Raw genomic sequence first — 21,412 nt, 5'->3', positions numbered from 1 at the left:
GGTTCGAACTTGCATATTTTCCACTTGTCCATGACTCTTATCACAAGTCAAAAACGGGTGACTGGCAAAATGACGAATTACCCAGTAATTAACTATTTCATCAAATTATTGGGTTGAAAAGTTTAAGCTAACAATATAGAATTAGTGGCATCAGAGCCGTTAATTATCAGTAACGCCTTTGGTACTAGTACTAGTGGAGACTAGAGAGTAGATAATAACCAGAGGGTATTTTTGTAATCCACGACAATTGAACACAGAAACATTAAATTAATCGAAAAATTATAAATAAATCCAATTATATAAATTAAAAAAATATATGATAGCGTGGGATTACAGTCTTGTAGATGACGGCTGTGACTGTGAAGCCCAGACGTGAGAGAGCGAGACAGACAGACGACCCCTGCCCCCGATCGTTGGCTTCCCCCAATTTCGACCCTCGCCGGTAATTTTATTCTCCGTTTTAATTTAATTTAATTTATAGAATTTTGTTTTCCCGGGAGGACCGGCTGCGATTTCATGCACCGACGGCCACCGTGCGCGTGAATTTTCTCTCGAGAGGTAAAACCGTAAAGGGAAGGAACCGGCTGGCGGGGTGGGCCCCCACCCTGTAAATGTCCATCACCGGGAGTCCCACCACCAGCAGCACCGTCGATTGCGCTGCCTACCAGCGCAGCGACACAACTGCCCTATCTGCCGTCCCCGCCGCGGTGGATCAGTTCCACCACCGATTGTCGTCCAAGCGCAAACTCGACGACTATGGCGGGCCCACCTTCTCCGACGAAGAGGACGACGCCCTTCTCTCTGACCTAGTCCACGTCAGGATGAGGAAGGACGAACCCAACGCCATCGATTCGTCGTCCAACGGCGTCGCCAACCACCCTCACTCCTCCGCCAACAGCGACGCCCTCAATCCCCGGGTTCCCAATGCCCGATCGGCCTCTCACGGAGAATCCGCTCACTCCGAGTCGACTCGGTCCCGTACCATGCTCCAATTCTTCATCAGAACCATGTCCGGTGGCAATAATCTGGTAATCCAGGCCTACGCTCACGACAAGGTGAAATCACTACACGATCGCATACAGACGATCACTGGCATTCCGGTTTTTGAACAAAGGCTTATATATAGAGGTAAACAGCTGCAGCCGGACCAGTCGCTTGCTGAGTGCGCCATCCAAAACGACGCCAGTTTGCAACTGGTCGGCCGCTTGCGGAGCACCGATCACCCTCAGGCCTGGCAACTCCTAGAGGACATAGTCTCCGCCGCATTTCGGATGTGCCGAGGTGAAGAGCTTCACGATCCGTCCAAATACATCAAGAGCAGGATGAGCCAGTACTTAACCATGGCTCAGAAGGAGATGACAGCAGGATATGGGGTTAGCCATATCCGGGTGTTCCTTCCGTCCTCTGCCCCCTTGGCGCTGCTGATGCTCTATGTTTCTCCCCTGCCAGCTAACAGAACAGTTGCTGAAAATTCAATCAAGTATTTCCTGAATTCGTACCCTACATTGTTGCCGAAACACTTGCATAATTACTGCGCACCGATTGTGTTAGAGTTTTGTAAGTTTCTTAGGAGATTAGGGGAGGAGGACCCTCTGTACCTCCTGTGCCGAGGTTCACTTGGTTCCTTGTTAGAAAGTGATGGAAATTCGCAGGACTCGGAGCCAGTGGAGGGATTGATTGGTGGGTTGAAAGAGATTTCTCCATTTGTTAGGGAGCTGTCACGTGTTTTGTCTAGGGACTTGGTAGTGAGTATGGACCTTCCTGCGAGTGGCAGGCCGTCGTCGGATGATGTACGTGATTTTAGAGCGTTCTTGCTCCCTTTGCGCACTGCAGTTGCCAGTCAAGTGTGTTTCAAGAGTTCTATTCCTGCATCATTGAAAGGGGGTACTTTTAGGCATCCACTATATGGAGAGGAGATTGAGCTTCTTCACGCTATATATGCTGATTTGCTGAAAAAAATGGATGAATGCCTTGGAAAAATGGAAGAGTCTTTGGCTGGGAAAGGAAGGGTGGAAGGTGATGTCGCTCATTCTGGATGGTCTCAGTATCTTGCTGTTTTAAAGGAACTGAGTGGAATTTCTATGCTTTATCAGAGCTGGGAAGAACAATTTAAGACGATTATGAGGCTTAGAAGGGCTGCATTATGTGCTTTAGTTGTCAAGTATGCAACTCGAAGTGATGATCATCAGTGGCTTATTAAGCACAAAGATGTGCTAGATTTTGAGTCTCGGAGGCATTTGGCTATGATGATGTTCCCTGATGTTAAAGAAGACTATGAGGAGCTGCATGAGATGCTCATTGATAGGTCGCAAATATTGGCAGAATCGTTCGAGTACATAAGGCGTGCGGAACCTGAGTCACTTCATGGCGGTTTATTTATGGAATTCAAAAACGAGGAAGCTACAGGTCCAGGTGTACTGCGGGAGTGGTTCTTTTTGGTATGCCAGGCCATATTTAATCCGCAAAATGCACTTTTTGTTGCATGCCCTAACGACTGTAGAAGGTTCTATCCTAATCCAGGTGTGCTTCCTTCAGCCTTTAATGCATGGTGTTCTTGGACAACATTTACATTTTGTTTTTCATTTTGCGTGTCTTGATACATTAATTCCAGCCTGCGATGATAATTGGTTGACTAAATCCTATATAGCATTCATATATAGATAGGTGTTGAAATATGATTGGGTATTGACCCAAGATTTGAACTTTAAATTGCAGACAGACGGAACAGTGTTGGTTACTCGATAGATATGGTCAAGCACCAAATGTATAATGGAATAGTTTAGTACATAATGATGCTCTATTCTTTTGTTGCCTAGTGTGTGATCACATGTGCTTGCTTCACTTTGTTGGATCCCTCTAATTGATGCCGGTGAACAATAGATGCCCCTTACAGAATGTTCAGGTTTAGACTTTGACTAGTAGAAACATTGGACACCAGGGTAAGGTCAAATTCTTTAGCATATTGTGCCTAGATTTGTAGAAATGTAAAAATTCCGGAACGACAAACAGAAAATAAGGATTGTCAGTGTATTAGTGTTGTTGTTGGTTGTTCTGTAGGCGGACAAAAGGAGGCCGTAATTCTGCTAAAATTGTTAATCTCTAATCAATTGCATGAAGTTGTCACTTCTGTTGGCATTACTCACATTTCTGAAACATTTGTATCCTATCATATATCATGTAGCATTTTTCTTGCGTGAACTTTTTTTTTTTTATATATGCTTGAAAGTTCCTACAAATTTTTAGTAAGTCACGGCTCTTTTATTTTTGCAGCATCTAAAGTTGATCCTTTGCACCTCGAGTATTTCACCTTTGCTGGCCGAGTGATCGCATTAGCTTTGATGCATAAAGTGCAGGTGGGCATAGTCTTTGATCGTGTGTTTTTCCAGCAACTGGCTGGAGATACATATTTATCTTTGGAAGACATAAGAGATGCAGATCCGTTCTTGTATAATAGTTGCAAGCGGATACTAGAAATGGATGCCAAGGTTATTGATTCAGATGCTTTAATGTTAACATTTGTTAGAGAAGTGGAGGAGTTAGGATTCCGGAAAACTGTGGAGCTTTGCCCTGCTGGGGAAAGCATTGTTGTGAACAGCAAGAACAGGGGGGAATATGTTAATCTTCTAATTCAGCATCGTTTTGTCACATCTATATCTGAACAGGTGTCCCACTTTGCGCAAGGTTTTGCTGATATACTTTGTGGCTCAAGGCTCCAGAGTATCTTTTTCCGAAGTTTAGAGCTAGAAGATCTTGATTGGATGCTTCACGGAAGTGAAAGTGCTATTAGTGTTGAAGACTGGAAGGCGCATACTGATTACAATGGCTATAAAGAGACCGATCCTCAAATACTCTGGTTCTGGAAGGTAAACTTGCTCATTTCTGGTTTTATTAGCTCTTAATGTGCTTTTCTTGCCTTATATTTTGCTTCTTTCTCATGATGCAGGGCAGCAGTGATAAGCTGCTGTCCAATGGGTAAAATAGGGCCAATTGCACTAGGAGCAGATTCCAGTGATAACAGAAAAAAGAGAGATAATGGCAATAAAATCAAAGATGGAGCAAAAGATATAACTAAGTTCTAGGGCAATAAACCCAAGAGAAACTCTTAAATCTGAATTCTGGAATTATAATTGATAAAAATTTAGTAATAGCCTAGCCTAGCAACCCCTAATCCTTGTTCATTAAGATATCCCAATCCAACTAGGACTTACCTAATTAATCCCTTTCGTATTAAGACTGCTTAGTTTAGTACAATTATTATATTATTAGCATCAGATTTCAGATTCAGGATTCCACGGGATACCATTCTGTACTGGGTCTGGCTTTTTCAATTACTCCCGATCTGTGAAATATGAAATAGAGTAGAGTATTGAATCAACCAATGATTATTGAAATTAAAAATTGGACTTGCGACTTGTTTCTTTTGGTCAAATATGTAATTATATTTTTGTTACATGTCTACTCTTCTCAGCTGTCTAGTATTTTTCAATATAGACAAGCAGCTTTATTCATAGAAATGTCTTTGGTGAACTAGTTTGGCTTATCGCACATGGAAGCTTTTGCAGTACATTTCAAATTCATGAAAGCATGCATTTTGATGGTTTTGAAATAATGGAGTGACAAATAAATCAGCGTTTCAATTGGGCTCACTAATTAGTTATTTAGCACTGGGTTTTGTTAGATATTAATAGTATCAGACATTCAAAACTTCATTTGTTTCAAATTTTATAAGGTTGAACAAAGTAAAACTGTAGATAGAACAGGGAGTGTAGTGTTGTATGCTCAGATGAAGTTGTAAGGCTTTTGTTAAATTTTCGAGTTAAAGCGGTGTGTGGCCAGATTTGTATGAAGCTTTGTGGGAAGGTTCAGAGTTTATGAGAAAGCACAACCCAAACTTACACACTCCTCATCGGGGTTCAACATCTTTTTGCAGTTGTGATCATTTTATGTTATGATGTTAGCATAAACATGATCGAAAGACAAGGAAAGCAACTAAAAGTTGCTTTGTATTGGTAGGCTCTGAGCATAGAAGTACAATGTGGCTAAATTTTTGTTTTCCTTGAAAATTATGCAGATTGTTGGGAAAATGTCTGCAGAGCAGAAAAAGGTTCTTCTCTTCTTTTGGACCTCGGTGAAGTATCTTCCAGTAGAGGGGTTCCGAGGTTTGGCTTCTCGGCTTTACATTTACAAGTCCTCAGAGGCCCACAGTCGCCTGCCTTCGTCTCATACTTGCTTTTACCGGCTGTGTTTCCCGCCTTATCCATCGAAGGCAGTGATGAAAAGCCGCCTTAACATCATCACCCAAGAACATGTCGGCAGTAGCTTCGGCACATGGTAGTAATATACCAGTTGCATCTACATTTTGAGGTAAAATGGGGGGACTTGACTGCACATAAAAAAAAAAAAAGACTCGGAACTCAGATTGTACAGAGTATAGGATACTGTCGTTGTCGTCGTCGTCGTCTCTTGTCGTGTGACTAATGTTAGAAGGTACTGTGGATGGTAGTGTTTTTGTTTGTTGAAGGTTTGCAGTGTCATTGCTATTTTGTCAAAGTGTTTATATAGGGTGGTTATAGTATAAATAAATTTGGAAGCAAGAGATTAGAAAATTTGTCTGCTTAACGGACGTTACTTTTCTTGACATGTTAAGTACAAACAGATCCTGCAATGATATATATGCAAATTCTATACAAATGAGTTTCCAATCTTGTCCGGCCATCGCACATGCTATGACATATGTGCTTTTGGAGGATAATGTTCGAGATACTAAATACACGTTTTAAATTCGAAATGTACATGATCAAATGCATAGTATAGATATAGTAAGTACGAGATCATTCTCACGAGGATTGTGCTAAATTTAGATTCGTATTTAGATTATGATTCTTAACAATTGAAACTAATTTATTCACAAAAGATATCAAATATGCACAGGATTTAACAGAATAGATTGAAGACGAAGAAGACATGGGAATATATAATATAATTGAATGCAAACATATTTGGAATAAGATTTGAAAAAAATGAGGAGATAGGTTAGGGTTTTAGAATCCACAACTAATTGTCTTTCTAGGGCAACGATTTACACAATGCTATAAAACAGATTAAGATCCTCATGTTTGTCAACCTAAAGGCATTGTATCTTCTTGTTAGGTTATTGATTCCCCTAAGCAACAAATTAGACATGGTATCTACTCCAACTCTTTACATTCTCAAAGTATTTAGCATGATATCTATTAAGTTGCACTTCGAGTAAGCATAATACAATGGAAATCACATAAGCTATAGGTTGAGCTAGCAAGTAAGCTCCCCGACTCCTAAAAACAGCTAATTTTTATCATTCATACGTCTGGGGCTCATTCATTCACTGAAACACAAAGCCTAGAATATGGTACCTATTTTGCTTTTTTTTTTTTCTTTTTTTTTTTCATGTTGATTAATTCCAAGAACTTTGCAAAAGTTCTTTTGTCACTTGGAATAGGCACAAGACTCGGCCATCTAAATTTACCTATGTAACAAACTAAATACAAGGCATGATTATAGTGACCAAACATAACAAACATATGTAAAGAGTGAATTATAATCTGAAAGTAACAAATAAACATCTCCAAATTCGTTTATAACAAAAGCGTAATAAAAAACTTTAAGAAAACATGACTATGGGTTCAACTGATCCCTAACTAAAGTACTTAGTTACTCGTAACGAAATTGAATAGCAAAAACGTCAACAAGAAATAAAAAGGAAGGAAAAACTAGCTGTCTAATGATGAGATGGTGCGGCTGCCATTGACTTCTCATCTTTCTTCTTGTTTTCAACTCCATGCATTTTAATGCGATGCGAAGTCATTGATCTCAACATCAGCTCAAGTCTCCGTCAAATTGTTACAACAGAGGATGAATATTACAAAAAATAAAAATATTATTCAAAATTAAAGCAAATCATATATTTTCACACCATACTAATCACCAAAGCATTACATTCTTCGGTATAATCTCAGATATCAAACCATAAAGCAGGATGTTTACATTAAGTGGAGATCATAATTCAAATGCCAAACCCCATTAATTTAATTTTAAAGCCTTACCTCAATTACAACATAAACTAACAAAACAAATATAAATGTGGATGAAAAGCTGATCAACTTGAACATGCAAACATAGAAAAACGACTCCTTAAACTTCTCTCTCATCTTCTACTCTTCAGTCTTCTCGACTGGAACTTCTGTGGTAGCTTCCTCTGCTGCTGGTGATTCAACTGTTTTCTCTTCCTCAACTGGAGCAGCTGCTGGTGCCTCAGTTTCAATGGTCTCTTCTTTGGTCTTCTCTTCCACGGCAACAGGCTCTGCTGTTACGACCTCTTTAGGCTCTTCTGCTTCTGTTGTCTCCGTTTCTACTGTTGACTCCTCCACCTCAGCTGCCTCCGCCGCCTTTGGTTCTTCTACCACCTCCTCCTTGGTCTCAACTTCAACCGGAACTGGAGCCTCGGCTTCGGGTGTAGCTGGTTTCTCGATTTCTGCTTCTACTGGTGGTGTTGTTTCCTTTGGCTCTTCGGTGGTTGCAGCCTCAGACTCAGTTGAAGCTGGTGCTGCAGCCACGGGCTCTTCCACGGTTGCCTCCTCGGTCTTGATCACCTCGATTGTCTTTGGCTCATTCTCTTGCAACGCTGCTGCTGGTGCAACCTTGAGCACCAATTTTGTTGAAAATCAGTCATATTTTAATTGTAAAATTAAGAGGATAGACAAGTTTTAAGATGATCTAATATACATAATACTTAGTCTAAAGAACGGAGGTCATGCTCGTAGAATTTCTGATATACACGATTCCTAATAACTTACCTTTCTCAAACGGATCAATTAACTTTCAAGCTTGTATTTGTATACAAATAAGTGAAGGGATTTCTTAGAGCAAATAAAAAATATATGAAAACTATTGCATGAACCTATAGATATATATATTCTGTAAGTGTGCATTACCTCAACACTGGCCATTGCTAGAGCAAATGAAAAGTACTGAACAAAAAAATACTTGGAAAGATGGGAGGAATGAAGGGTGCTTAATTGCTAGTGGGTGAAGGAGGTGATCAAATGTGAGAGCTATATATAGATGTGAGAGTGCCTCACTCTAATAAAAAACTGAATAGGAGAAAGAGGAAGTCTGGAGAGATTTTCAGTGTGCCGGGAATAAAGTCCAGTACACTAAGTGTCATAATACAAGTGATTAAATTCCCTGAAAATTTTCTAGAGAGTTTGAGCACTTGAAGAATCTTTTTTCCAATTTGACACCTCACGTCACTGATACAAATTAAAAGGACATTAACTTGTCCAGTTGTAAATGTTTTTTGTTTGATTTTAATATATTCAGATAACACTTTTGCAAATTGCAATGAAAATAAATATTAGCTTTGTGTACAATGAATTGGAATGGCAAATGGTGGAGGCCATTTCTCATATATCAGCATCATCATATCTTTTCTTTTGAGTGCGTTTTTCTGTGTTTTCTGCAGTAGGGCATGTAGGTGGCTAACCATCATGCACTCATGTTCTTGTGTTGTGCCTTCGTTTCTTTTTCCATTAATCTTTTGTGTTAGTAGGCCCTAACCTTTCACTAAATAAGCTTAGCCTAGTTTAGATAAACGCCTCTCTTTTCTTTTTTCGATGCAAAATTTAGGCAAAATCCTTGATAACTCAATTTAGTTCACAGAATGCAAGTTAAACATGACAAACGTATAAGTCATTATTTAAGCACTTCAATTGTCAACCTTATAAAGGTCTAGGGTCTCTTTGACTTGGTGTTTACACCGCCTGACCTTTTTCGTTTATGCTTAGATCAAGGCATTTAGATGCTTATTGTGTGTTTGTTTTTGGTTGAGGAACGGAACTTGGCGACTAGAATGGGCAAGGTTTCTCTTGATCTGCAGGTTTAGCTCATTTTCACTTGCGTTGAGATGAAGATGAGCTTGAGTTTAGCTTTCTAGGAGGTTTTTTTATGGATTTTCTGTTTGCTAGTCGTCTCCACCAATTCTGCGGCAGAGGAGGCAGCGAGTGAATCTTTTTTAGGTTTTTTTTGTGTGGTCACTTTGGTTTTTGTGTGGGTCTTAGCTTTTGAGCTAAGATGCTATGTAATTTTTTGTTTTGAGTACAGATGAGAACCTTTACTCATGCATTGAATGCATAAGTAGTGTCCCGTTTATACCTATCTCATTATGAGACGGTTATTATTTTCTCACCTTAATTTGCGGTGTTTTTGTATGATGTCCTTTTGGAATCTGTTGTAAAAGTTCCCATTGAACAAAACAAGGCTCCTCAACAACTATAAAAAGAATCTTTAGGTTGGTATACTAATGGAAAACCCTTGTAACCTACGTAATTAGTGTACACATTTTTCGAGAGTGGTTTAATTCTTGATATTATTTTTAGGTATCTCTTTTTATTTTTAATCACCGTTATTATTCAAGAGTGACGTTATTTTCTGCCAAGATCTTATTTTTCCACCTACATTTTAATGAATTTTTTAATTACAAATTTGTCCATTTACAAAAAGACTGATAATGAAATTAATTATCTTGTTTTGCTTAATTTAAATATAAAAAAAAGGTGGGGCATGGGAGACGATTTGTCTACCTTAAACTCTAACTCATATTTTCATCTCCTTTTATTCAGAGAAAATAAAAAAATATCAATGGACTTAGAAGATGATTTTTTTCATTAAAAAATTGGAAGATGACACTGCTACAGAAGAGGTAGAAAATTATGTTTCCATTGAAAAGGTAGAAGAATAATTTGTGTGTATGTCATTTGAATTTGTCCATCGTATTTTTAAATTTGTCGCTATCAAATTCTTTTGAATTTGGATACCTTTGTTGTTTCCATTTGAATTTGCAGACCTTAGTGGTTTTCATTTACATATTATTTGTTATATTTTTTAAGAGACAATTTTATAATTTTATATGTATGTATATATTAAAGGTTATTTTGGAAATAATAGTGGTTAGTGGGATAATAACGTGGATGGAAAATAAGACAATGAGGTGAATCTAGTATCTCTCTAATTCAATTGCATTATTGTAAATCATGAATGATTGAAATGTCTTTATGAATCTTCTCAACTCTCGAAAAGATAGACTACCATAACAAAATCACTAATTGGTCTCTTTCAAAAAAAAAAATAAGCATGGGGCCGTGGAATATGAAGAAATTCAAAAGAAGCATGGGGCCATGGAATATGAAAATAATTCAATTCCTTTTTTATTTTTAAAATCAAAATCAAAGGATTAGTAGACAATTAAAAAGTGGGGAGGGGGTACAAACTTGATGGCATTGTTGAATTCAAAAGGATGGCGGACAACTTTTACTGTTTTTAGTCAAAATTTTTACCATTTTTAAGGTTTTAGTTCATCTTCTTAATCACCCTTCGATTGAACTGAAACCATAAAAAAACAACTCCATCGATATGATCACATCCATCAAATGGACGTCAGCCAAACAAAAGAAAACAACCTATACCTGAGAGGGACCCGACAGCACCACCCTGCGACCATCACCGTCCCATGCCCCATGTGGGATCCACATGTAAACAAATCAAACGCTGCCGTGGCTTGCTTTTCCTTTCCTTTCAGCCCATTGCTCTTGGCTTTCGCAACCGCCTTTTCTAAAGATGGGGGGCTGCGTGGGCCCCGGCGGGCCATGTTCTTGATGCTTTCCAGGTCGGATGCTCGTGACAGGGGACCCCACTTGCGGCCGTCTGATGTGCCCAGCTGGATTAGAGGGATAGGATCCTCTCCGGATCATTTTTGTGGGGATTCTAAGAATCCTTACATTTTAACCGTTAATCGTATATCGTACGGTCAGTTTTCGTTAGATACTATTTGTGTTTAATTTAAAATAAAGAAAATCAACTAATTTATGATCGTATGATATACAATGAATGATTAAGATATGAAAATCCTTATAATTTCCATAATTTAGATCCAGATGGGATCCAAATCCGATTAGAGCATCTCTATAAACAAAACATTATCGTAATGATTGACGTTATATGGTAGGTTGTCTACTCAATTGTTTTATAGAAAAAGCATATTACTCCACTGTAATAGGAAAACGAAGTAGACAATTTTAATTCTATTATTTATTTTCATCATTAACATTTTTTTCTCTTTCTTCCCGTAGAATACTTTATTATAAATAGAAACGCGAGGTCTGCCTATAATGTTAAAAGTTGGCAATATTGTCTATTTTGTGAGTGCAGGCAAAATTTGCCTACCCAATTAACTACATCATTAAAATACATATTCGCCTGCTAGCTCATAAAAATGGATTTTAATTTTTAACGCTCTATTTGCCTTCTCCATTGAAGATGCTATCACACTCTTAGTTCTGATTGTACCCTCGAGGGCCTCGACTGCACACGTACTATTCTGCCCTCTTCGAATCATGCATGTGCCATGCACAGTAATATAGTATAAGCAAAGGACGTACTCGTCAATGAATTTGATCCAAAAATAAATTTACTATGCTATTGTGGATCTCTATAATGACAAATAATTGCAATACGTACATGCATGATTCTACAGATTAACTCGGATTTTGGACACAAGTAACAAGAACAAACGATGCCCTCGACTTGTGTGTCGTCGCTCACCAAATTCATTCCTGCTCTGCTCTTAAAATACTTCACTCATGTGATTTAGTTCAGCGACATTTAGTCTTTGATATTGTTCTCTTGATATTAATTTTTAATATATTTATCTTGTAAGTTGGACTGGTTGAGCAACATTCAGTCTTTAATTTATTACTTTCTAATATGCATTGATTTCAAGAGAAAGATTGTCCGATATAGGTTGAATTAGGATGATAGTGTCCTACCTCTTACTTCATTGCTTGGTTACTAACTTCTAATATATGTATGCACGGTAGAGATTGTTCGATATAAATCGGATTATGCTCCTAGCATTAATCATTTACGAAAAAATATATTATTTACGAGTAAGAGAAGGAGCTCAGAAAATACAAATGCAAGTGTTATCCTAATATCAATTATGCATCTATGGTCAAATTTGTCCAACATTTGGTTGGACTCCGAAAGGATACATCATCTTTTCTAAATTTCTCAATTACATATATGTACTGTAAAGTGAAATAGTTGAGGAAAGGAGGCAGAGTTTCTGCCGTCCTACTTTCCGTGTTCTTCCGTGCTCTTTTGTTTTGTGTGGTCACGGTTAAACCATATCAATATTTTATATTTTTTTATAGATATAATAAGACAAAATTGAATAGTAATATAAAATGTTGACGTGGCTTAACCGTGACCACACAAATAGGAGGGCACGGAAAGTGGTAGGGCAGAGAATCTGCCTCTGGAAAGGAAAAGCTAAATGTTGGTACTGTGGGGAGTGTCCCACCAATTGGACCCCACAAGAAATTAGTATTACAAGTGGACCAATCAATATATATAGGATTACCATATTGTATGGATAATCATATCGTAGTCGTTTATTGTATATCGTGCAGTCAGAAATTATTTTAAATTTTATTATTTAAAATTAAACATAAATAGTACCTAATAAAAATTGACCGCACGATGTACGATAAACGGCTATGATACAAAAATTCTTATGATCCCTACAAAGAGAATCCAGAGAGATTTCTCATGTGTGTGTGTGTATATATATATATATATATATATAGATGATAATTTAGTGCCATGCACAAGCTTTTTCAGCTTTCTTATGTAGTAATGTGTTGAACTTGAGATGCATTGTGACATGCCTATGCCAATAAATTCTTCTCCTCTAAAGCATAAAGAAAACTTCGTACGGGCGGAGGAGCTTTGCTCTGTTTAAGTAACATCAGGTCCCATTCGAGTATAACTTTGAGATGTGATATTCATACATTCTTTTTATTTCTCACACATCCTTTTAATTTTCGATCGTTGGATCAGATAAATTGAAGAAAATTAACGAACAGAAATTAACAAATGATGTGTGAAAAGTAAAAGATAGCACATCCCTATAACTTTTAATAACGCTACTCTCGCTCTTTGTGACAGTGGAGAAGCTAACAACTTAGTTACTTGTGTGTTTGGTTACAATATTACACTTGTTCGGAATTACCCAATCATTTCGCCTGTCAAAGCTTCCCAAAGAAGTGGGGCCTACGAGTCAACGTCCAAGTTGAGTCTAGGTGTGTACACGTAAGCTTCAATTTGGCCATGCTGGAAATGGAAAAGTAGTAAATGATCCCATTTGCCCATACGCTTCCCCAAATTTCTTTCTTTATTAGCTGGTCGATCATAACACAAGATTTTACTCTATTTATATCATTTGAAAGGCAAGTTTCAACATGGATGGGCAAACCTTGAGTATGGACTTGATCTGTTCTACCGGATCATTGTGGCTAATTTTTACAACAACAAAAAAGACATAACGCAATTATAAAATTTGTGATAAGTGATGTAGAGATTGTTTGATTACATATAAAATTGTCGTTTACTGAAAGATGGTGAGTTTTATACGTAACTACAAAGTTTTTAATTTGTCCATCTATCTCAATCACCAAAATCGTTACAATCACAAGGTTAATCAGAATCTATATAGCTTTTGCCACATATTATCGCTTCTATCAGTTCTATGTATTGGAAAATTTGGAATTGCAACAGTTGGGCAGACATCTCTTTCTTTTAATTTTTTCCACACTTGTTTTGGTAGGCACTCTACCTTTTTTTTGGGTAATGCTAGGAAGACTAACTTTGGAGATAAAATTTGAAGAAATTTATCATTGTGACCAGATCACAGGTTGGTACACCATATGCTTTTATATAATTTGTAGGAAATTTTATTTTTTAAGTTATTAACTTTTTAACACACTTATCTCACTATTTGTATTTGTAAACTAAATGATGTGTTACCAATAGGAATGAGCACGTTTATCAACGCTTAAGTAAAACCAATCGTCAAATTCCATATCTTTTAATTTTTAAAATTTTGTTTATAAATTTAGTCTCTCTAACATTATTCTTTTCTTTTACGTGCATATTCTCTCTTTGTCGATTCCGCTAGTCTACCACAGAAAATGGCGGGCCTTCTTCGAGCGACAAGGATTTGTTTGTCAATCAAAAGCTTCCTAAGTTTTGGGCACTCGGGAAGGAAGAGGAAGGCTGCAGATTCAATTGAATCTTTAAAGTGTAGACCCTACTCAACGCTAATCATGTTAATTAAAGTACAGCAAGCCACTTTTGTTTGGCAGCCACTTATTTGCACCACCTTTTTCAGGGAAATTTGAAAATAAATCACTTCAACAGTTAGTTTCAGAACAAAAAAGAAAAGGAATTACGAGTTACAAGCAGCAATGTGTTCGATCTGCTAAAAAAAGTGCCTTGTTTAATGATCAGAACTAACTTAAGTTTAAGCTGCTAAAGACTACGAGGACTACGTTTTTTGTAAGTTCTTATGTTTTTCTTGGGTCTCTCTGAAGTCTAACTGACTTTACTGCCTGGGTGGAAGAAAGCCAGGAGGGGAGCATGTGAACAGAAACGATGCTTCCGTCGGGCAGCCAACTTCACGATTTCAGCTTTCATCTGGCAAGTTCTCTCAGTACTGCTTCGGCGCGATGCTCAAATTTTGGTAAGGCCCAGTCATGCTGGACTATATCAAGACTGTCCTTCTCAGCTCCCAAACTCTGATCAATCCAAAAAGGAAAAAATGCAAAACCCTTTAGATTAGAACTCGTGATGCAGAATAAAAGTAACTTTTAGTTAAATCATATTTCCAATTGTTTTCATCCAAAATAAGTAAATGCGAACATGATTCAGACGAATATCCAGAAGAGGAATGGTTGGAACTTCATTTGAATGCTTCCTAACAGGTATATCAAACTACCAAAGCACAAGTCTATTAAAAGCTACAGAAAAAAATAGCCATTCTAGTACAAACTTTACAGGTTCAAACTTCAAAGCGATGGGTGCTTCCCAAATAATTATATGATTAGTTTAATGAAGGACAAGGCATCCATTGTCAAGTGAGTAAGTTGATTAGATGATCATATAAGCCCCAACAAATTTGCCCCAAAAGGAAAAAGGCCCTGACCTTAACGTTCACATGACTTGACAATAAATGTACTTAAAGAACAATGGCGATGCATGCACTCAAGGTCTAAAACGGATACTTTCGTGAAATTTAGTTGCGTAGCTGTGTTTTTCATTCATCAAATTGAACAGGCCAACAGTGCATAAATAGATTTGTCGAGAAAACATAATAATGGATCTCAAATCTTCAATATAAACAACTCTTAAACCTTAAGGAGTACAAAAAACTACTTATGTTCATACCTTTGATGGATCAAATCCAAAGCCACTCATTTGCATCATTTTCTGAGTATCGTCCATGGCTGCATAACAAAAGTTAATAGTTTATCAACCTCATAGATCATAGAAACTTGCGGTGAGCATGTGTGAAAAGACAAATCATGAGGTAATAATCATATAAGGAGATACCAACCATTTTCTTCTCCCAGAATGAGACTAAACAAGCCTCTTAATCCAAACAGATTAAGAAAGTACCTGAGAGAATAATTTTGAATAATTAGAGACAATCAGTTAAGAAAAAACACCCAATAGAAAAAAAAAGATGAATTTTATACAACGGGATAGCTCAAAACATAAACATGTACCATGAGCGGCTACTGACATAGCTAACATCAACAGTGCTCAAGTCAATCCCATTCTGAAGCATAGACCTGAACCTTTGAGTAAGAGGAAAGGGAATTTTGGCTGTGGAAAAGAAAATAAAGACACTCATAAACATGATATCTTGAGCATATTATGAAGATTTATATTACTAAAAATGACTACTGTATATCTAGTATACAGGTCAATCATCAAGGACGTGAAAAAGAAGGATGACAAAAATTTATGCAAGCACAGGAACCGAAAAATCGGTTTCAGAGGCATTGAAACATACCTGCTACAAATCCAGAGAAGAAAAAGTTGACCCATGCAAAAGTAAGAGTCTGGCCAACACAAAGGTAATCATGAAAGATCAGTTACAATATCTGAGAAAATGAAGCCAAATTACAGTAAAAACTAAAAACTCAAGCAATCTGAAATACCTGGGGTATTATCATGGACAGATTTTTCTTCATCATATCCATGGCCATGTTGGGATCAGAGAACATTTGCGCTTGTGGATTCTGTGCCTGACCCTTAGGAACAATTAACAACCCATTTTCCTGCCATAGTGAAAAATGTTTGACATCAGTATCAACAGAATGACAACAAGAAATAGCAGACTACAACCTAGTTTCAATGAATCTTCTAGACCTCTATACATGAATCAAAGTTTTGTTGCTCCTCACCATAGAGAAAGCATCGAAATTTTAGTAAATTCAAGAGCACAGAAATTTAGTAAATTAGAGAGCATTGAAATTTTATACAAAAACACTTCCAAGAGCTCAATTGGAGAAAATACAATAAAAATCTTATCCAACCACATGTTATACTCTAATTGGTTCGTAGTTGTGAGATTTTTAAAGCTTCCCCTCTTCCATTACAAAGTCAGCTGTGTTTGTTTAAAGAATTGGGTTTGAAGTGTTTCTAAGTGTAATGCTATCAAAGGGTTTCTATGCGAAAAGCCTTGAAATTTCTCGTATTCATCGGCCCCTTACAATAAACCATGCTGTAAGTTTTCGACAACAAAATGAGACGAAGAATTCTCACTATCTGTTACAACAAATTTCCAATCCAAATTACATAAGCCCAATGCTAAACTCTAACTCATCAACAACACCAACAAATAAAATTCCTTTCAGCTTAAGATAACAAAAGCCTGTCAATTTGAGTGCTCTTAGAAAAAAAAAAATTAAACGACTAATTAGCAAATACAACAAGAATTATTGGCAAACCTCGTTGTTGTAATACAATCGGCGAGCACGAAACGACTTTGGAGGTATGAAATTAGCAGCAGCACGTAAGTTCCGAGCCCTAATAATCAATTGCCTGAATTCGCAACCAAAAGCAATTTCATAAAGTCAGACATCGTAATATATCACATATACATACAAACGCATGTAGTATAATAAGCATGTGCAATTAGGGTTAAGAGGGAGACCCTTCTTTGACAATTTTGGCATCGGGAACTTGGTTGGATCGCATGAGCTTGGAGACGAAGTATCGGAGGACGCCGATGAGAACCATGACCACCGAGAGAGGGATGAGAACCCAGTCTCTGATGGCTGTGTCAAGCACCAGATCTGCCGCCATTGTCGGACCTTCGCGGGCAGTCAAAGAATGAGAGCTAAACGACAGTCCTTGGTTGCGCTTTGGGTATATCTCTCTGTTCTGCTCTGCCTCGCCTCGTTATCGATTGGATTTTCACTACACGCTGTTTGCCTTTCAGTCAATCCGGGAACGCGAAAGTGAAAAGACCATAGGCGGAGGGGATATCCGTGTCCTGCTCGAAAAAGTCAAGGGTGTTTTAGTACTTAAAGGAGTTGGACTTCTTGAACTCACTGATCCAATGAAGACAGAGTAAAAGGCCTAAGCCCATCATTTTCAAACCCAAAATCGTACCAGCCCAAATATTTTTGTAAGGCTCGGTAATGCAAAGATATTATCTTATCATTTGCAAAGAAAAATAAATAAATAAATAAATGTACCATACAAATTACATTTATGAGCATCGGAAATAAAAATTACACTGGTATACCATTTTAGGTGTTGAAGATGCTATATAATTCATTGAGGAACTTACAGAAAAAGATTAACTAGCTACTATGCAACAACACCTAAAAAAAGTACCACTAACAAAATATTACACCTTTGATTTCTTCCTCGAGCTAGCTTAGCTTGCAACTGCTGGGAAAGGGTATCCCTCCCGTAAATTATTGTGGATTCTACCTTGTATTCAGACTCCACCCACTCTTGATTCTTGTCATGGTAATTCTTCAACACCCATATCTCAAGATGATCTTCCCCAAATACCTAGCATCTTGTAAGTTTCGGATCTTGATTCGACCGCCGGTGAGAAGAAGGATCTTGGTTGGGGTTAGGTACCGGAGGATAACCGTGTTCCGGTGGCAGTGAGCCAATCCCAGCAGAATCTACCGGATGAAGTCTCTCACAGTGTCCCTCCTTAAACCGTCGTGTCACATGACCCGGCGGCTGATCTGAGTCTTGGTTGGGTTTCGGTATCAAAAATATCTCCCCCAAATACCTAGCATCTTGGAACTTTCGGATCTTGATTCGACCGCCGGTGAGAAGAAGGATCTTGGTTGGGTTTAGGTACTGGAGGATAACCATGTTCTGGTGGGCCAATCCCAGCAGAATCTGCCGGATGAAGTCTCTCACAATGTCCCTCCTTAAGCTGCCGGGTCAGATCAGCCGCACGCCCAAGAATCAAATCAGCCGCACGCCCAAGAATCAACTGCGTCAGTGTAGTGCTTGGCACGAAGCATCAGCTCCGGTGCCAAGTAGGCCTTCTGGAGAGCGATGATAGGGCTCAAATTTCTTTCTTCTTCGGTATCAAACATATCTCCTCCAAATACCTAGCATCTTGGAAGTTTCGGATCTTGATTCGACTGGCGGCAAGAAGAAGGATCTTGGTTGGGTTTAGGTACCGGAGGATAATCATGTTCCGGTGGCAGTGAGCCAATCCCAGCAGAATCTGGCGGATGAAGTCTCTCACAGTGTCCCTCCTTAAACCGTCGTGTCACATGACCTAGCGGCTGATCTGAGTCTTGGTTGGGTTTCGGTATCAAAAATATCTCCCCCAAATACCTAGCATCTTGGAACTTTCGGTATCAAACATGGTCTAAGGAGGGACACTGTGAGAGACTTCATCCGGCAGATTCTGCTGGGATTGGCTCACTGCCACCGAAACATGGTTATCCTCCGGTACCTAAACCCAACCAAGATCCTTCTTCTTGCCGACGGTCGAATCAAGATCCGAAACTTCCAAGATGCTAGGTATTTGGAGGAGATATGTTTGATACCGAAGAAGAAAGAAATTTGAGCCCTATCATCGCTCTCCAGAAGGCCTACTTGGCACCGGAGCTGATGCTTCGTGCCAAGCACTACACTGACGCAGTTGATTCTTGGGCGTGCGGGTGCATAATAGGCATCGAATATTTCGTCCAATTGACTCAATTGATTTCTGTAATTGCTTTGATTTCTAATTTCATGAAATTATCACTTATCTAAATTGATTTCTGTTTGTATAGCTGAGATGTGCACAGGCAAGAGGTTGTTCCCTCACATCGGAGACAAACACGATGTTGATCCGTACTTGCGTGGGATTACCAGGTAAACTCGTTTATTTGTGTTTTTGATTAATTATAATTTTATAAGTTTAAGAACATTAATGTTATGAACTGACCATTGTGATGACTTCAATCACAAGGAAGAATAGTTGTTTTTGTAATTGGACTAAATTGTGAGTCATTGAGGACTAATTGTTAATGGTTTAGAAGTGTGGGTTTTTATTGTAATGGGTTAAAAGTTGTGGGAACCTTTAAATTAGTTAGATTTGAAAACAATATTAGGATTCTTAAGCTATATGGATGATTGGATGTGCAGAGTTTTGGGAACCATCACCACAGAGAAATGGCCAACGGCGAACTAGCTACCTTTGTGGCCGGCTTGTCTGCCGCAGCATCCAGAGGTTGATTTTACATGGCTGTTCCCGTCGCTAGGTGTTGATGGCCGTGGTCTGCTACATGTTTGTTAGGTTCCTAGTTCTTAATTCATATGTTTGTTTGTTTTTATGATATTTTCGTTGTAACATGTTTGCAGGGTTTACTAGCCTATGATCCTGGTAAGAGAATGAAGGTTAAAGATGCTTTGAACCATCCCATCTTTGAAGAAAAATTAGGATGTAAGTGATCTTTTAAGATTCATAGGTTTGTTTAGTCACATCACGGTAATTTTCATACTCAGAATTGCATGTCTTTAGTTTTTTTCACATGTGCACCACCGCCACAGCTATGAGCTAGAGTTTATATGCTCTAGGATGTTAATAAACTAGTAACTTTTCTTATGCACCCATGGAGTCATGGACGATACTGAGAAAATGATGCAAATGAGTGGGTTTGGCTTTGATGCATCAAAGGTCTGACCACAAGTAGTTTTTTGTACTCCTTAAGGTTTAAGAGTCACCAATCTTAGAATTTCAGATGCCATTGTTTATTGGTTAATTTCTTTTCTACCACTCTGTTTATGCACTGCTGCCTTACTTAATTTGATGCACCGTTGCCTTACTTAATTTGATGCACTGTTGCCTTACTTAATTTGATAAGCGAGCGTTAAACACTGGTATCCATCTAGATTTTACGATAGCATTATTTTTAGACCTTGAAATCCATGCATTGTTGTCGTTGATGTTGTTTCTCAAGTGTATTTGTTGTCAAGTCATGTGTATGCTAAGGTCGGGGCTTTTTCCTTTTGGGACAAATACATATGCTCGTCCAATCAACTTACTCACTTGGCAACGGATGTTCATGTTCTATCTTTTAAACCAACATATTAGTTTATTCCTCTGAATGTTAAGCACCAATCACTTGGGAAAGATTTAACATTTCTAACAGAATGGCTTGCTTTCTTTCTATCTTTTCTTTTGTGCTTTAGTAGTTTGATATAGCTGTGAAGAGGCATTCATGTGAAATTCCAGTCACTGCTCTTCTGGATATCCGTCTGTATCATATCCAGATTAAATTTTTGTATGGATCATAACGGTTGGAAAGATGTAAAATGTCCCCAACATATTTAGTGTCTAACTAAATGCATGCGAAGCTGACTCTACTGAAAGTACTGGAGCATTTACCATATTGTTTGTGTATATATATATGGCTTAACGTTTCGAGACAGCAAATCAAAACTAATTTTATTCTGCATCATGAATTCTGATCTAATGGGTTTTCCTTTTTCCCCCTTTTGATTTGATCAGAGTTTGGGAGCTGAGAAGGAGAGACTTGAAGAAAACTTGCCAGAATGAAATCCGTAATCACGCAGTTGGCTGCTCGACTGAAGCTTCATTTTTTGCTTCCGTGCTCCAGTCCTGTGTTTTCCCACTTCAGCAGCAGTATTAAGGTCAGGTGGGGTTAGAGAGGCCAATGAAAAACATAGCAACTTTTGAAAACCATAATCGTTCTAGCATGTAGAAGAAATGTTAGTTTTACATAGCTGGGGATGTATCTCCATCTCGGCGCTCGTAACCAAATTCAGCTTTGTAGATTGTTCTAGTTCTATTGTGATCGACATGAAATGTTAGTTTTCGAACTTTACCATCACATTGTCCATGAAAAAGTATATGAATGGCTTGTTGTTGTCGATCTTTGAGCGCTCTTATTGTTGGCTGTATGAAATTGTTTGTTACTACTTACTGGTCGTGAAAAAGACCTTATCTCCACTTGATCGATTTTTCCTTAGTCTC

The 21,412-nt window shown here is 38.2% G+C and overlaps 3 protein-coding genes and 1 long non-coding RNA gene across 5 annotated transcripts; 2 read left to right on the top strand and 2 right to left on the bottom strand.

Moving 5' to 3' along the window:
* Window positions 1-314: 314 nt before the first annotated feature.
* Window positions 315-5,691, top strand: LOC103446785 (E3 ubiquitin-protein ligase UPL5-like). Its single transcript, XM_008385923.4, has 3 exons — window positions 315-2,520; window positions 3,271-3,863; window positions 5,072-5,691. The coding sequence occupies exons 1-3, from the start codon at window positions 612-614 to the stop codon at window positions 5,333-5,335; spliced, it is 2,766 nt and encodes a 921-aa protein (XP_008384145.3). The 5' UTR covers window positions 315-611; the 3' UTR covers window positions 5,336-5,691.
* A 1,225-nt stretch (window positions 5,692-6,916) lies between these two features.
* On the bottom strand, window positions 6,917-8,295 carry LOC103446786 (major latex allergen Hev b 5-like). Its single transcript, XM_008385924.4, has 2 exons — window positions 7,971-8,295; window positions 6,917-7,676 (listed from the first exon to the last, which is right to left on the bottom strand). The coding sequence occupies exons 1-2, from the start codon at window positions 7,983-7,985 to the stop codon at window positions 7,191-7,193; spliced, it is 501 nt and encodes a 166-aa protein (XP_008384146.3). The 5' UTR covers window positions 7,986-8,295; the 3' UTR covers window positions 6,917-7,190.
* A 5,960-nt stretch (window positions 8,296-14,255) lies between these two features.
* On the bottom strand, window positions 14,256-17,443 carry LOC103446782 (uncharacterized). The gene is made up of 8 exons (XM_008385917.4): window positions 17,096-17,443; window positions 16,890-16,983; window positions 16,098-16,217; window positions 15,950-15,998; window positions 15,660-15,759; window positions 15,488-15,549; window positions 15,319-15,377; window positions 14,256-14,669 (listed from the first exon to the last, which is right to left on the bottom strand). The coding sequence occupies exons 1-8, from the start codon at window positions 17,245-17,247 to the stop codon at window positions 14,565-14,567; spliced, it is 741 nt and encodes a 246-aa protein (XP_008384139.1). The 5' UTR covers window positions 17,248-17,443; the 3' UTR covers window positions 14,256-14,564.
* A 1,360-nt stretch (window positions 17,444-18,803) lies between these two features.
* Window positions 18,804-21,309, top strand: LOC103422485 (uncharacterized). Of its 2 annotated transcripts, XR_011571739.1 has the most exons (4): window positions 18,804-19,287; window positions 19,561-19,645; window positions 19,777-19,858; window positions 20,927-21,309. It is a non-coding gene; the product is annotated as an uncharacterized lncRNA (long non-coding RNA). The 2 variants fall into 2 exon arrangements; XR_011571738.1 differs by having other exon boundaries at window positions 19,561-19,858.
* The last annotated feature ends 103 nt before the right edge of the window (window positions 21,310-21,412 follow it).

Source organism: Malus domestica, chromosome 10 (genome assembly GCF_042453785.1).
Source record: "Malus domestica chromosome 10, GDT2T_hap1".
Classification (NCBI taxonomy): Eukaryota; Viridiplantae; Streptophyta; class Magnoliopsida; order Rosales; family Rosaceae; genus Malus; species Malus domestica.
This window is presented reverse-complemented; position numbering and strand designations above follow the sequence as displayed.

Bases quoted from the DNA above. Each gene is read 5' to 3' on its own strand.
- LOC103446785 (XM_008385923.4), top strand. From the start codon at position 612: ATGTCCATCACCGGGAGTCCCACCACCAGCAGCACCGTCGATTGCGCT. The intron at 2,521-3,270 runs GTGTGCTTCCTT...TTATTTTTGCAG, and splicing joins AAGGTTCTATCCTAATCCAG to CATCTAAAGTTGATCCTTTG. The intron at 3,864-5,071 runs GTAAACTTGCTC...AAAATTATGCAG, and splicing joins AAATACTCTGGTTCTGGAAG to ATTGTTGGGAAAATGTCTGC.
- LOC103446782 (XM_008385917.4), bottom strand. From the start codon at position 17,247: ATGGCGGCAGATCTGGTGCTTGACACAGCCATCAGAGACTGGGTTCTC. The intron at 15,550-15,659 runs GTACATGTTTAT...TTATTCTCTCAG, and splicing joins TATGTCAGTAGCCGCTCATG to GTACTTTCTTAATCTGTTTG. The intron at 14,670-15,318 runs GTATGAACATAA...TGGATTGATCAG, and splicing joins TTGGATTTGATCCATCAAAG to AGTTTGGGAGCTGAGAAGGA.